This window comes from Zea mays, chromosome 1 (assembly GCF_902167145.1).
Source record: "Zea mays cultivar B73 chromosome 1, Zm-B73-REFERENCE-NAM-5.0, whole genome shotgun sequence".
In the NCBI taxonomy this organism is placed as follows: domain Eukaryota; kingdom Viridiplantae; phylum Streptophyta; class Magnoliopsida; order Poales; family Poaceae; genus Zea; species Zea mays.
In genome coordinates, this window is record NC_050096.1 from 81,090,557 (window position 1) to 81,107,024 (window position 16,468).

General features: G+C 51.2%; 1 protein-coding gene across 1 annotated transcript; it reads left to right on the forward strand.

The window, feature by feature from the left end:
• Window positions 1–12,384: 12,384 nt before the first annotated feature.
• LOC100194066 (uncharacterized) lies at window positions 12,385–14,360 on the forward strand. Its single transcript, NM_001358900.1, has 5 exons — window positions 12,385–12,813; window positions 13,073–13,236; window positions 13,354–13,517; window positions 13,632–13,885; window positions 14,085–14,360. Exons 1-5 carry the CDS (start codon window positions 12,503–12,505, stop codon window positions 14,194–14,196), a joined length of 1,005 nt encoding a protein of 334 aa, NP_001345829.1. The 5' UTR covers window positions 12,385–12,502; the 3' UTR covers window positions 14,197–14,360.
• Window positions 14,361–16,468: the final 2,108 nt, after the last annotated feature.

Below are 16,468 nucleotides of genomic sequence, written 5' to 3' on the forward strand. Positions count from 1 at the left end.
CATGCTCTTTTTACTTGCTTGGATTCTGAAGGAGTTGATTTTTGTCTGCAGGAAGAAAAACGTATCCTCGCTGCTTCTCGCGACAATCTGGATAGATTGTACCGAGATTCTAGCAATTCGCTGACCATCTTGGAGAGGAGCCACCGTTTTACAATGGAAGAACTGGACAATCAGCGTTGCAAGCTGCAAGAATCTTCGGACGAAGTGACCCGCCTTACACAGTTGCTATCAGCAAAGGACGCCACCATCAAGGGACTCCGAGCTTCTAAGAAATCCATTGCTCAGGAGTTAGAAGCTGCTCAGCTGGCTACTAGAGTTGCCGAAGAAACTGCTGTCACTTTCAAAGCTCAGCGTGATAAAGCCCTGGACAAGGCTATTCGGGCGGGACGTATCTTGATGAGAAGACCCGGCGTGGTTGTCCCTGAAGACATAAGAGCCGATGTGAATGCTGCCCCCGATTCTTCGAATCGTCCTTCTTCGTCAGTCATTCCTGAGAAAGACATTGGAAAATAAAGAAACATTTCGCGTGCTATTAGCGCGCGGTTAGCATGATCAAGTACTCGTCAGAGGTTATCGGCTTATCATTCGAATGACATTATCACTCTCTTATTGTATCCGAATTTATTAATTTGCAAATTTGTGGTAACGCTGCATGATGATTATGAAGTTTGTTTTCGGGATATGGAAGTCATCCCTTGGGTTGCGCAAGCGCGAGTAAACTGCACCGGCTCGAGCCACCACTGACTTTAGCCGATAGCTCTGCTAATAGGGTATGGTGGTCACCCTGGGTTGAGTAAGCGAGAGCATGTTACACCGCCTTAAGTCGTTGCCGACTTAAGTTGATTGCTCCGTTTGTAGGGCATAGTGGTCACCCTGAGTTAAGTAAGCGTGAGCATGTTGCACCGCCTTAGGTCGTTGCCGACTTAAGTCGATTGCTCCGTTTGTAGGGCATAGTGGTCACCCCGAGTTAAGTAAGCGTGAGCATGTTGCACCGCCTTAAGTTGTTGCCGACTTAAGTCGATTGCTCCATTTGTAGGGCATAGTGGTCACCCCGAGTTAAGTAAGCGTGAGCATGTTGCACCGCCTTAAGTCGTTGCCGACTTAAGTCGATTGCTCCGTTTGTAGGGCATAGTGGTCACCCCGAGTTAAGTAAGCGTGAGCATGTTGCACCGCCTTAAGTCGTTGCCGACTTAAGTCGATTGCTCCGTTTGTAGGGCATAGTGGTCACCCCGAGTTAAGTAAGCGTGAGCATGTTGCACCGCCTTAAGTCGTTGCCGACTTAAGTCGATTGCTCCGTTTGTAGGGCATAGTGGTCACCCCGAGTTAAGTAAGAATGCAAGTCAATCGTAAACGAACCGAGTATCTTTGAAATCTATCTTTATTGATGACATATTTCCACTTTACAGAGTACATGGTCGCCCCGGCCGTTTTGAAATACAGCTAGGGGTAAAACTTTCTGAGGTGCTCTATGTTCCAGGAGTTCCCAACTTCTGTGCCATCCATCTGGGTGAGGCGATACGATCCGGGCCGAGTGACCTCTGCTACCATAAAGGGTCCTTCCCATAAGGGTGATAGCTTGTGCCGTCCCTCCCCCGTTAGAATTCGGCGGAGGACGAGGTCTCCTACTGAAAAGAACCGTTGCCGCACAGCCTTATCGTGATAGCGCCTTAGAGTCTGCTGGTATCGTGTTGATTGGATTACTGCATTCAGTCGTTCTTCCTCAAGTACATCAATATCCTCCAGCCTGGTGGCCTCAGCTTCCGCTATGCTTTCGAAGATCAATCTTGGCGCCCCAAACTTGAGGTCAGCAGGTAGCACTGCCTCCGACCCATAGACCATGAAGAAAGGAGTGTTTCCATGCAGGGCTCGGCTAGGTTGGGTTCTCAGGCTCCAAACGACATAAGGCAGTTCTCTTATCCATTTTCCTGCGAATTTTTCATTCTTATCGAAGACCCTTTTCCTGAGTGCCTCCAATATCATTCCGTTGGCTCGCTCAACCTGCCCGTTGGCTCTTGGATGTGCTACAGATGCGTACTTGATCTGAATGCTCTTTTGCTCGCAGAAGTCAAAGAATTCTGAACTGGTGAAGTTAGATCCCAAGTCAGTGATGATACTATTTGGTATCCCGAATCTGAATATTATGCTTTGTATGAACTCCACGGCTTTAGCAGAGGTTAAAGAAGCAATAGGCTGGAACTCTATCCATTTAGTGAATTTGTCAATCGCCACCAATACATGGGTATATCCTCCTTGAGCTTTCTTGAAAGGTCCAATCATATCCAGTCCCCAGCATGCGAAAGGCCAAGTTACTGGTATGGTCTGTAGCTGCTGTGCTGGCATGTGCTGTTGCTTTGACAGGTATTGGCAAGCTTCGCATCTCTGAACTAACTCGGCTGCATCGTTCTTCGCCGTCGGCCAATAGAATCCTGACCTGAAAACCTTCCCGACTAGTGTTCTGGATGCTGCATGTACTCCACACTGCTCTGCATGGACTTCCTCCAGAAGTTGCTTCCCGGTGGATGGGAGAACGCACTTCATGAGGACGCCTGACGCGCCCCTCCTGTACAATACCTCCCCAATGAGTGTATAGTGAGCTGATTGTCTGGCAATGCGCTCTGCCGAGTTCTTGTCATCTGGTTCTTCTTCATTCCTTATATACTTAATAATCGGCCGTCTCCAGTCATCAGAGTCTGACTCGGGTTGATCTATGATGTTGCATTCTCCTGTTTGATCCATTGAGATACTCGGCTGCATGATTTCTTGTACGAAGACTCCGGGTGGGACCTGAGTTCGACCGGATCCGAGCTTGGATAGTACATCAGCTGCCGTGTTCCGATCTCTTTCTACATGATGAAATTCCAGACCTTCGAATTTATCTTCCAGCTTTCGGACGGCAGCGCAGTATTTTCCCATCGAATCACTTGAACAATCCCATTCTTTGTTTATCTGGCTGATGACTACCAGAGAATCTCGGTATACCATTAATCTTTTGACGCCCAGTGATATGGTGATGTTCAATCCGTGTATCAAGGCTTCATACTCGGCTGCATTGTTAGAGGCCGGGAATAGCAACTGGAGAGCATACTTGAGGTGTTCGCCTCCAGGTGCAGTGAAGAGGATCCCTGCTCCTGCTCCCTGCAGCTTCAGCGAGCCATCAAAATACATTCGCCATACTTCTGTCGTCTCTGGATTGTCTGGAACTTGTTGTTCTGTCCACTCTGATACGAAATCAACCAGTGCTTGAGTTTTGATGGCAGTGCGAGGTCGGAACTCGATATCATGGGATCCCAACTCGCAAGCCCACTTGGCTATTCGACCAATGGCTTCCTTGTTGTGAACAATGTCCCCTATCGGAAAACCAGTGACTACTATGACTTTGTGGTCGTCAAAGTAGTGGCGCAGCTTGCGGGCAGTTAGAAGTACTGCGTATAATAGCTTCTGAACTTGAGGATACTTTTTCTTTGAGGGGCCCAGAACTTCACTGATGAAGTAAACAGGATGTTGTACTGGGTAGGCATGTCCTTCTTCTACTCGCTCGACTACCAACGCGGTGCTTACCACGTGAGTCGTGCAAGAGATGTACAACAGCAAATCTTCAGCCGGTTGAGTTGATGTAGCTCGCCGAGGTGGTTTCAGTACTGGTGGTGTTGTCAAAAAATTTTTCAATGCATCTAGAGCTTCTTGTGCTTCTGAAGTCCATTGAAACTTATCCACCCTCTTAAGCAGCTTGTAAAATGGCAAACCTTTCTCTCCCAGTCTAGATATAAATCTGCTCAGAGCTGCCATACATCCAGTGAGTCGCTGAACCTTCTTTTGTGACCGAGGAGCTTCCATCTTCATGATAGCTTCGATCTTATCTGGATTAGCCTCAATTCCCCGGTGGCTGACGATAAATCCGAGCAACTTTCCTGCTGGTACCCCGAAAACGCATTTTTCAGGATTGAGCTTCCATCTATATCTTCTCAGGCTGTTGAAAACTAGCTGTAAATCTTCGATGAAGTTTTTCGAATTCTCAGTTTTGATCACCACGTCATCAACGTAAGCCTCCACACGCTTGCCCCAGTGATCGGCTAGGCATGTTTGAATGGCTCTCTGATAAGTCGCTCCAGCGTTTTTGAGGCCGAACGGCATGGAGGTATAACAGAAAGCACCAAACGGAGTGATGAACGCCATTTTTTCCTCATCTTCTTTTGCCAGACTAATCTGGTGATACCCGGAATAGCAATCTAAGAAAGACAACACAGAACACCCAGCGGTGGAATCCACCACCTGATCTATCCTCGGGAGCCCGAAGGGATCCTTCGGACAGTGTTTGTTGAGATCAGTATAGTCGACGCACATGCGCCAATCCACTTTATTCTTTTTGAGTACAAGAACAGGGTTGGCTAACCACTCGGGGTGTAATACTTCTCTAATAAATCCAGCCGCGACCAAGCGAGCTAACTCGGCACGAATGGCCTCTCTCTTGTCGGGCGTGAAACGACGCAGCTTTTGCCGAATCGGTCTCGCTTGAGGATAGACTTTCAATTTGTGCTTGGCCAACTCCCTCGGGACTCCCGGCATATCCGCAGGTTGCCATGCGAATACGTCTCGGTTATCTTGCAGGAACTGGACGAGCGCGCTTTCCTATTTGTCATTCAAACTGGAGCTGATGATGGCCGTTTTGCGCTCATCAGCAAACCCCAGGTTGATCCGCTTGGTTTCTTCAGTCGGCCGCATAGAGGTCGCGGCCTGAGCTTCGTTTGCCGGTACGGCGAGGTCTTCCTCAGGCTTAGAGTTCGCCGGTGTAGAAGGAACCGTTGACGGCTTGGTGGTGAGGGCTGCTTGGATGGCCACTCGGAAACATTCTGCGGCGCCTTGGAAGTCGGCGCGCACAGTTATGATTCCTTGCGGTCCTGGCATCTTCAGTATCATATATGTATAGTGCGGGATGGCCATGAACTTAGCCAGCCCCGGCCTCCCGATGATGGCGTTGTACCCGCAGTCGAAGTTTGCCACCTCGAACCTCAGGAACTCGGTTCGGTAGTTCTCCGGAGTTCCGAAGGTGACCGGCATGTAGATGTGGCCCAGCGGGTATTCCCCTTCCGTCGGCACGATGCCAAAGAAAGGAGTGTCCGACTCGTGGAGCTCTTTGAGGTGAACTCCCAAGCCTTGAAGTGTCCGGGGGAAAGTGACGTTGATGCTGCTCCCCCCGTCCACTAGCACCTTCTTTACCCGGCTCTCTCGGATCACCGGATCGACGAGGAGCGGGTATTTGCCTGGATGGTCAAAGTTGAGCCATTGATCCTCCCGAGTGAAAGTGATCGGGTGCTCCGACCACCGGTATGGGGCGGGAGGACCGGTGGTTGCCACCAGTATCTGGCGGTCGTTGAGCTTTTGTTGTCTTTTGTTCTCCTGCGACCCGTGTCCGCCGAAGATGATGTTGACCTCCCTGTCAACGCGCGGGAAAGCTCCTCCTCCCCCCTCCTCCTGCCGATGGGGCTGTCGTGGTTCATCTGGTCCTCCCCTCGGCGGAGGAGGCGGTAGAGGTTGGAAGGGTCGACCATGTCCGACGGAGTGCTTGAAGTCCCGGCAGTTACGGAGAGTATGGCGCATGTCCTTGTGGTACGGGCACTGGGCGTCGAGGATGTCGTCCAGCGTGCGCTCGCCTCCACGAGGCCCTCCTCGGGCGCGAGAGGCGGGTGGTCCGGCGGCGTGTACTTCTTCTCGAGGCCTCTTCTCCCAGCGTTTGTCGGATGGCTGGTTCGCGTCGCGTCGTGGTGCTGTCGGTGCGGGCTTTGCTCCTCCGATGAGATCCTGGGCCCGCTCGTCGGCGGTGATGTAGAGGTCGGCTTCCCGGAACAGCTCCTCGGAGGTAGTCGGCGCCTTTTGTAGTATGGCTCGGACGAAAGCCGAGTCATTAGATCCTCTGTAGAAGTCCTCGATCACGGCCGCCTCCGTGACCTCGGGGATGCGGTTTTTCATGGTCTGGAACCTTTTGAGGTATGACCGGAGAGTCTCATCCCCCCGGCGCTTGATGGATTTGAGGTCCCATGGTTGCGCTGGCTTGTCGGAGAGAGACTGGAAGTTGGCGGTGAAACGTCGACTGAAGTCTCCCCAGTCGTCGATGCAGTGTCGGGGTAGATGTCGTAGCCACTACAGCGCGTCTTGCCCAAGGACGATGGGTAGATACGCGGTCATGACGTCTTCGGATGCTCCGGCAGCCCGAGCAGCGGTGGTGTAGACGGCTAACCAACCCCCTGGATCCTGCTTAGGTTCATATTTGTCGACATTGGATACCTTGAAGTTGGGAGGCCATTGGATGGCCCTAAGGCGTGGAGTAAGAGCGGATACTCCGCACGTGTCCTCCTGTCGTCGGGGATGACGTCTGTCCCGGGGAGGGGAGTGGTGGTGGTGGTTCCTCGACCGTCCCCGGGTGGTACCGCCAGTTGAAGCTGTTGCCGACTCAGTCCTGGTGGCCTGGCTTTGAGTCGGGAAGCCGTGATCTCGGTCATACTCCTCCCGACGGCGAATTTCGTTCCCATGCCGCCGTTCGCGCAAAGCATTGATGGAGCTTCGCGCGTCTCGGCGACTGTTGATGGCGTGTCACAAATCGTTCGGCGGGTGAGCGAGCGGTAGAAGATGGTTGGCCGCCTAAGTGAACAGGCGTCGATATCCCTCGGCGTCGGGAGTCCGTCAGCTATCCGAGCTAGAACGCCTCCGACCTCGCTCGGCGTGTTCATAGCTCGGGCGAAGTCGGGGTTCAGGTTGCGCCCGAAGAGCGGATTCTCCCGGCGTTGCCTTGCATCTTGCTTGGCTTGCTCCTGAGTCCGTCGGCGATCACGTCGTCGGGAGTTCCTTCGTTCCCTGAAGATGCGTTCTTCCGGAGTTTCCCCTATCTCTGAGACCTCATCTCGCGAGACAGGCTGCTCCGGATCCCGTTCTCCGGCCGCGTGATGTCGTCGAACGTTCCTGCGTCGGTTCCTCCGTCGGCGGGATTCTCGCTGAGGTGGTTCTTCTCCAGGCACGGTCGGTTCGTCGTCAGAGATGGCGGGTGACTCCACTCTCCCGATGAAGAGGATGTCGGGGTAGAACGGTACTGCTGTTGTGGCGACTTTCTTTCCGTTCTCCTTTGAGGTCAGAGGAACGGGAAGAACGACTTGCCTCTCCCTGGTCTCCTTCTTCCTCGCGATCCGTGTCCATTCCTTCGTCGGGGAAGTAGACAGCGGAGTCTTCCGGGTCAGCGAGCTTCCAGCTCCAGCCTTCCCGGAGATAATCTTTTTCCGAAGAGCCGGAGGTAGCGTCTTTCCAGCATTTTCGGAGTTTGTTGGAGGAGACTTCTTTTCCGGCAGATCCGCGAGGCGGTGTAGAATTCCCTCTTCATCCGCTACAGATGAGATTGTCCCGAAGCAGAATACAGATCCGGGACGCACGGTGATCTTGCTGTGGAAGGTGACGGCCATTGAGCTAGCTTGGATCGTCGACACACCCCCTACCTGGCGCGCCAGCTGTCGGTGTTTTGGGTCCGACCGCACACCCGGGGTTGCCCCTCAAGGTGTTTTTAGGAGTAGGGCGGTGTCGACGACTGTAGCAAAATGGTTCGTGCCGATCGCACGAGGGACAGTGGACAAGGTTTACAGGTTCGGGCCGCTTAGAGATGCGTAACACCCTACGTCCTGGTGAGTATATGAGCGAGGTTACAAGAGGACTCTCTGGATTGAGGGCGCAGAGAGTTTACGTGGGTGGCAAAGTGAAACAGGGTCGATCGTTCTGAAGGGGTGCCCCCTAGGCCTTATATACTCGACCGTGGGGCAGTACATGTGGATAAGATAACAACAAGTAGCTAAAAAATAGTGAACCTCTTGAGATTATCTCTACGTAACCCTCGCCGACTTATCCTCGCATGGTTTCGTTGCATGGAGGCTCCAGCACGGGAAAGTCGGATCTCTGTTGCGGTCATTCGCTTGACGCTGTGGGCCGTCCGTGTTTGCACCAATCCGGCCTTATGTCTTTCTGCTTTGCTGGTTGTTTCTCCCCAGGCCCACGAAAGGATGACCTTACGAATTATTAGGCCCTTGGGCCTTTCGTGAGGTCCTTTACTCTTTAGTGGACCCGGGGGATATCTATCCCCCACAGCAGGTTGACATGAGGCCGGATTGGTGCGAGCCCGGACGGCCCACAACGTTGAGCGAGCGACCACAACAGAGATCCGACTTTCCCGCGCTGGAGCCCCCATGCAACGGAGCCATGCGAGGATAGGTCGGCAGAACTATAGGGAGATAAACTCAAACAGTTCACTATCTTTTAGTTACACATTGTTATCATATCCACGTGTATTGCCCCACGGTCGAGTATATAAGGCCTAGGGGCACCCCTTCAGAACAATCGACCCTATTACTCAGCCACCCACCTCAACTCTCTGCATTCTCAATTCAGTGAGCTACCTTGTAACCTCATTCACCAAGCATACTCACCAGGACGTAGGGTGTTACGCATCTCTAAGCGGCCCGAACCTGTAAACATTGTTCACTGTCCCTCGTGCACCTGGCACGAACCATTTTGCTACAGTCGTCGACACCGTCCTACTCCTAAAAACACCTTGAGGGGCAACCCCGGGTGTGCGGTCGGACCCAAAACACCGACAGGGCTGTGGTAGCTTCCTAGCTCCTGCGCCGGTGGAGACGGCGATGAGCTTGGGGGCACGAGGGAGAGGGACGACGCCATTGGTCCCTCTTCCGCTTCCGTAAGGCCGGGAAGGAGATGAGCCAAGGTCGATGCTCGCCACCGTCGCGGTCGCCGGCGGGACGACGACGGCTGCCGTGACAAGGACGGCGAGGAGGATTCCCCAACTGCAGGGCTGCACCATAGCTTGTGGCTACTGGCTGCCGCTCAATGCAATGGCATGTGGGAGGGGTTAGGGTTTGGAGATGTGGGGTGTGGGGTGCTTGAGGAGCGCACTGTGTACGAGGGGAAGGTAGGTTGGGTGAGCGGGTTCCCGACGGGGGCTGCGCGCGTGGAGACGGTTGGGGTGCGACCGTGGTCGACCTTGGGACGACGGCAGGGAGGGGAGGGACGGAGCTGTTGCTGCGTCACGATTTGCCCCTTCCCGAGATCGCCGCCTTCCACACAGGCTTCATCCACACCCAGTTGCATCCCCCCGCCGACCAAGCCCCAGCCGACGCCGCTTTTACTTGTTCGGTGCCGAGCACGAAGGAGAAGCAACTGACACCGAGGCGAAGGTTTCGGGAGGGGAGGCTATTCTTTTTCCTGTTCGACGACTGTGTGGGGTTAGGGAGGAAGCCGACTGTCTTGCGGGGAAGGTGCGGCCACGGTGTGCGGTTAGCGTGGGCACGGACGACTGTGGCTCACGCGGAGGGGGAGACGAGCGAGGGGGATCTGGGGGCGACGCACGCGGGCGGGGTAGGGTCATAGGATGACGATCCAGGTAGCAGCAACAGGACAGACGGTTCAGATTTACAGAAGGCAGAACAAGGGAAGGCAGGCTACCCTTGCAGCCTTAATATAGTAGTATAGATTGGTAGAAGGTTTTTTTAACGATGCAGTCATTGCACAGCTCTAGCAACTTAATAGAAACATTAAGTTTTCTTTTGGTCAAATTTGTTGCCTTATCTTTAATTATTTTGTATTAAATTTGTTTTAATTTTGGGCTTTGATGTGAATTCCAGGCTAGAATTGATTTTCAAATATATTGTAATTTTGGTCCTCCCAAAATAAGTTTGGTACGTTTAAGCATCCACATGCCAGGCCATAGACCAAGGACTAAGCCCATGACTGATTCGGCACGACCCATAATAATTACGAACCGTGCTGAACCAAAAATTCAAACGTGTCGAATCTTTTCAGACTTGGATCGAGCCAGATCGAGCGGGGCCAAATGTACACCAATATGCGTATTGCCGGGAAACAAAGGAGCGGGTCCTTCCACATCGAACTAAAGTCGCACGCTCATCCAATGTCGTGCAATAGTCTTCAATAGGAACACTGAAATCTGGTTTCAAAGCATCGCTTATAGGTACGGGCCTGATGGACTGACCTAAAGCACGGGAAAAATACAACCCAGACGATTCGAAAAATTTTAGTGCTAGACTAGGTTTGGGCCACGGGCGGGCACGTGCACGACCCATTTAAGACAGTCACAGAATAGCTCGTATAGAGGCAAAAAAGACTCATATATTCATTAAAACCACACTTAATTCCACGGTTTCATGTGCTTGATAAAGAATACAAAGTTAGAGATGATTCTAGTTAGATGTTTTTTTTTGCAGCTTTGAATTAGAGTATGTGATGCAATTTTACTTTTGTTATGAACATTAGACCATGAACTGAACCTACGAACTCTGTATGGACCTGGTTATGCTTTTTTTCTTCTAACAAAAGGATTTTTTTAACAAGGTGGTCATTGCATAGCTCGAATAACTTAATAGAAATATTAAGTTTTCTTTTGTTAAATTTATGTCTTTTTTATTAAATTTGCTTTAAATTTTGGGCTCTAATACGAATTTTAGGCTAGAAATTGATTTGCGGACCCAGAAATTGAATTTTGGGTTAAAAATTGGATTTCAGGTATTTTATAATTTCGATCCGCTCGAAATAAGACTGACACGTTTAAGTAATTAACTGTCAGGGTATAGGCTGAGGGCTAGGCCCGACACGGCTCAAAATAAATACGGACCGGGTCAGCTAGAACTTATAATTTGTGATGGTATTGTAATTTATAATTTTTGATGGTGTATAGGCGGTTCGGTTTAGATTTTGATGGCACTGAGAGGATTTTTCTGATAGACGCTGATGTGTCCCCAGACTCGGAGGGACGTTGTAGGCCATCCCCTGCTTGGCTCGGGTCGTCGTCGTCGTGCGCATCCGCCTTGCCGTTTAGGCCACCACGAAAACAAGCTGGGCCGCCGTGCCCGTGCCGCGGAAACAACGCGCCAAGGAGGGCCACTTCTGTTTCTCTGCTCCTTTGCCCCCTCCTTCCTGCCTTCCCGTCCCGCTGCGTGGCGTCTGCCGTCTCCGTCTGGCGTGGCTCGGTACGGGTAGCGGGGTAGGTAGGCTAGGCCGAACGCAGTCTCGCACCGCGCCGGCATCCGAATCCGACGCACACAATAATATGCACGGATCGGACGGGAGCGTGCGGCCGTGACAACTGTGTCCGTCACACTTACACATGGGTCGCGCCAGTACAGTGCACAGCACAGCTTGCAAGCGCGTCCCGGGACCATGTGATAGTAGTTATTAACGTGCGTTTCGTTTCCAAATAAAATTATATCCACTTTTTCGTGTGACCGCAAATGAAAAGCACGTCCCCCATTTTATAAAGTTATTTATCTATTTAAAATGCAATACCTTTTTAAAGTAAGCGTTTATTTTGGGTTCTGTTTGTACCATTGTGTGTTCATTATGTTGAGATCTATAAAAGTAGGTCCACAGTGCCTATGTTTTGAAGCAGTTTAAATGTGATTATAAAGTTTTGTATGGTACATTTTTTTTGAAATATGATAGTAACTATAAAGTCCTAGAACCAGGTGTGTCCAAAGTTTCGAATCACAAAAATCTCATTTTAGATGTACAGAGTTTTGGATGTTAGGGTGAAATTGGAATAGACTAATACTACCCCCTTCTTAAATATATGACGCCGTTAACTGTTTTTTTTTAAAACTTTGACTACTCGTCTTATTCGAAAAAATTGTGAATTATCATTTATTTTGTTATGATTTATTTTATCACTTAAGGTTTCTGAGCATGATTTAAAATTTTACATTTTTGAATAAATATTTTAAATAAAACGAGTGTCAAAGTTTTTTTTAAAAAAAAGTGAATGGCCTTATTTATTTAAGAAGGGATGGAGTTTAAACTTCCTGAATTTAGGTGCGAAGTTTTAGATTATCTAAGATGCAATATAAAAATTCATGGATCTGTTGGCCCAAGCATTTCCACGTTTATTTATGGTTGACAGGTAATAATAGATCACAATTTAATAGAAGAAATGATTTACGTCTATTACTTGTGCATTAATAATTATACTCCACATTTAACTGTGCCTGTATGTCGCTCCGCATTTAACCGGGTCAGGGCGCAACTCATGCGTCGCTATGAGCGTACGTACAAGCGCGGAGTAATAGAGTCGGTTCCGGTGCCGCGTGCGGCGTGCCTGCCCGAGCCGTGAAGCCGTGTCGCGCCGACAAGTTGGGTCACGGCCAGCTCGCCCCCTGACCTTCCGCCTCCCTGCCAGGTGCCAGCTCGCACAGTTGCACACCCACAAAACGCGCCGGAGACAACGCACGTAACTGCCGAGAAGCCGAAGTCCGAACGCCGCCCACCGGCATCCGCCAAGTGCGGCCGTTTATATACTTGCACGCCTCCCCTCCCCTCCAGCCTCCCCTTGCACGACGTCTCCACCACTACACCACACCTCAAGTCCACAACACCACCAGCCTCGTCTCAGCCGCTTCAGCATACCACACCGCACGCAAACCCACCGCGCGCTACGACCACCACCGTCACCATGGCCGCCGCGCGCTACGACGTGGAGAAGGGCGGGAGGAATAACGGGGATGGGAAGCCTTCGCCGCCGCCGCCGGGCCACCTGTACCCGCAGCGCGACGGGGAGAGGGAGTGGGTGCCGTGGTTGGTGCCGCTCGTCGTGGCCGTCAACATCGTGCTCTTCGCCGTGGCGATGTACGTCAACAACTGCCCGGCCCACGCCGCCTCGTCTCGCCGCGGCGGCGCCGGATCATGCGTCGCCCGCGGGTTCCTCCACCGCTTCTCGTTCCAGCCGCTCAGCGAGAACCCGCTCCTCGGGCCCTCGTCGGCCACGTGAGTGCTCAAGGCCCCCTAGATCCGTTTCCTGCCTTTTCTTCAGTTATCAGTGTTGCGCATCTTCTCCGTTAGATCGGTCGGTATCACATAGATAGAGAAAAAAGATTCCATAACCGACTCCGCCCTAGTATCTCTGATTGTTCTTCCATTCAAGGATTACAAGTTTATTTTTCCCACAGTAAACGCTACTCGAAATTGTTCGCATGCCATGTGTACGATTTCTCATATCAGACCACCGCCACCTTCTTCCCCGCAGGCTGCAGAAGCTGGGAGCGCTTGTATGGGACAAAGTTGTGCGGGAGCACCAGGGGTGGAGGCTCGTCACCTGCATCTGGCTGCACGCCGGTGTTGCCCACCTCCTGGCCAACATGATCAGCCTCGTGCTCATCGGGCTCAGACTGGAGCAACAGTTTGGATACGGTAATGCGCAGCTAGCTGTAGGAACTTATTAACCTACTCATCCCCACCCAGTATGGCCGGATCATGTACTAGGAGGGCTTTATCTGATCTGGATGTGCGTTCCCGTTTTCGTTGCAGTGAGAGTTGGCATCATCTACCTTGTCTCTGGCGTCGGAGGCAGCGTGCTTTCGTCTCTGTTCATCAGGAACAACATCTCTGTCGGCGCTTCCGGAGCTCTGTTCGGGCTCCTTGGGGCCATGCTGTCGGAGCTCTTCACCAACTGGACCATCTATGCAAACAAGGTGATGCATAGCTTCCCTCCTCGGTCCTAAACATCGCAATGTGGATCTTTGGGCAGAAAATGTGGGTTGGGAATTAAATCGCAGCTCACTGAAGTTGTAACGTCCAATCTGCAGGCTGCAGCCCTGGTGACCCTGCTGGTCGTCATCGCCATCAACCTCGCCATCGGCATCCTCCCGCACGTCGACAACTTCGCGCACATCGGAGGGTTCCTCACCGGCTTCCTCCTCGGGTTCGTCTTACTGATGCGCCCGCACTACGGCTGGATGCAGCGCTACGCCCTGCCCTCCGACGTCAAGTACACCACCAAGAAGTACCTGGCCTACCAGTGGGCTCTGCTGGCCGTGGCCTCGGTCCTCGCTGTCATCGGGTAAGCATCGCATCACATGCTGGTGCCTCCTCTTTCTGAGAGTAGGAGTACGAGTACTAGCTCAAATATCTTAATGCTCGTGCCATAATGCTAATCTAATGCCATCCTGTCAGCTTTCGTCTCACCACCCCAAAAGGAAAAAAATAAAGTTCTCTCACTTTGGTCGGTTTGACTGAATTTAAACTCATGTGTTGCACAGGTTCGCCGTAGGGCTGGGGATGCTTTTCAGAGGAGTGAACGCGAATGATCACTGCGGCTGGTGCCACTACCTCAGCTGTGTTCCGACCTCCAGATGGAGCTGTGGGAAGTGAAGATCGGCGTGCTGACAAAATGGACTTGAAGCCAGGATAGAGCCCATGGCCGCCCATGGGACCTTTTCGAGCAAGCATTTCCATGAATAGATAGATATACAGCTCGCAGTCTTACTGTACATAATGTCACCAGGATGTGGTTTATATATGACATTATTTATGCTATCTGATTGATCGATGGTTCATTCTATTTATTCAGCGAGTGAAAATTGAAATGCCTTCAATCTTTCGCTTGCCAGCTATATTTGAAAACTAGATGCAGTTGTGTTGTTATCAACTCCCCCGTTCTTTTTTATTTATCGTCATTTAGTTAAAAAATAAACTAGTGAGCCACAAAGAAGGTAGACCTGTCAACCACAATCGGCCTTCCATGATTACTGTGGTTATTTCATAATATAAGTTATGTGATGCTGGTTTTCATCTCTGGTACTTCATTTGGTGTTCTATTATTTATTGTTTTGGATAAGATTTGAATCAAATTTATAAAACTTTGACTAACTGTTTTGTTATTTAAGGCCTGTTTGGTTTGATGCCTAAGTTGCCACACTTTGCCTAACTTTTCTGCATAAGGTTAGTTCTTCAATTCGAACGACTAACCTTAGGCAAAGTGTGGCACATTTAGGCACGAACCAAACAGCCCCTTAGTTTTGAAACCTAATATTTATATGCATTCGTTTGTCTTAAAAATTACATTTTACAAAAAATATAAATGTATTAAGATTTTATTTGTATTTAAGAAAAAAATATTGGTCCAATCTATATTTTTGGAGACTATGTTATTATCCTAAGAGATAATTAATAGAGCACCAGACAATAATTAATATGACGGAGGGAGGGAGTAGAGCTATTGCAGTCGGCTACAATCGGAGTTATTAAAACATGACACCATTTGCACGCCTCCCGCATTCCACGGAGTGCGGCTGTGGCTCCCGTCGACACGTGGCACAAGCAGCAGGTATAGATGGCCAATAGTGTCGGGCTAATCGGGCCGGCCCGGAGCACGACACGGCCCGTAGTGCCTGGGCACGGCACGACACGGGTGGAGCCGGGCCCGTGTCGGCACGGCCCTATGGTTAGTGCCGTGCCCGGGCCGAGTGCCGAGCACGCTGGGCCGACACGGACACGACCCGATTAGCTCTAAAGCACGATTATGCATGATTATACCCAAGCACGACTAGTTAGCTGTGCGCTGTACTTTTTTTCCTATCTAGGGTTTTCTCACAATGGTGAGTTTTTACCTCGATAGGTTTTTAATGAGTCAGCCATTGCACTAAACAGCTTAATATTAGCAATTTTAGTATGTTTTAACTGTGTTTGTGAATGTCTGACTAAAATTCTGTGGTGTAGTGCTAAATGGGCCTACCATGCCGGCACGACACGGCTATTAAACGGGCCAAACGGGCCGTGCCCTAACCGTGCCGTGCCTGACTGTGCCAAGGCCGTGCCGTGCCGGGCCGCCTGTTTGGCCATCTCTAGCAGCAGGAAAAACACCTTCCGGACCCAAGATTTTATTGAATTCAGCTCTAAGCGTTCCCAATCCTCTCTTTCTTCCCACCTCTGCCATCTCGGTCGAGGTGGAGGATCCGGTGGCCACGATATCCACACTCTTCCCCTCTCCCCCTTCCACTCCTTCCCTGTACGCTGCATCGCGAGGGCGGCCTGCTCAATGCCGCAAGCTGTCCCGTTTGCATCGCGAGGGCGATCTGCTCAATGTCGGGAGTTGTCCTCGTCGCTAGCCATCTTTGCCGAGGTGGGCTAGCTCGCCATCTCCCGCCCGCGTGCTCTCGCGTCCTCCCGCTCCCGTGACCTTTTGCTCCGCGCCATCCTGATGTCGGTCCCACGCCCGCGATCTTGCGAACTCGCCTCCGTGTACAGCCTCCGCTGTCGGTCCCGCGCCCGCGATCTTGCGAACTCGCCTCCCTGTACAGCCTACGCCGCTGCATACTTCCATCGCCGACATTCAGCCATGCTCAGACCGCCGCGACCCCGTCCAACGGAGAGTAGAGAAAATGGGATGTGGACTGGACCTGCAGAGAAGCGCCATGTTTCCTAGTTTCTCCCAGGAAGGGTGAACAAGAGTTGGGTCATCTGGAGAGAGAATTTGACGAATCCACTGTCGGATCGATGCACAATCGGTTGGTTCCTCTCACAATTGACGATCAGATTCTAGAGGATGTGTCAAATGGTACTGAATTCCATGGTAAGGATGCCTTCACTGCTTACATGTTCATTTGATTGTAGCTGTAACTTCATCTTACAACACAACACCCCC

Excerpts from the sequence above, each read along its gene's own strand:
- LOC100194066 (NM_001358900.1), top strand. The coding sequence starts at position 12,503 with ATGGCCGCCGCGCGCTACGACGTGGAGAAGGGCGGGAGGAATAACGGG. Across the intron at positions 13,518-13,631 it reads GGACCATCTATGCAAACAAG|GCTGCAGCCCTGGTGACCCT; the intron begins GTGATGCATAGC and ends TCCAATCTGCAG. Across the intron at positions 13,886-14,084 it reads TCGGTCCTCGCTGTCATCGG|GTTCGCCGTAGGGCTGGGGA; the intron begins GTAAGCATCGCA and ends TGTGTTGCACAG.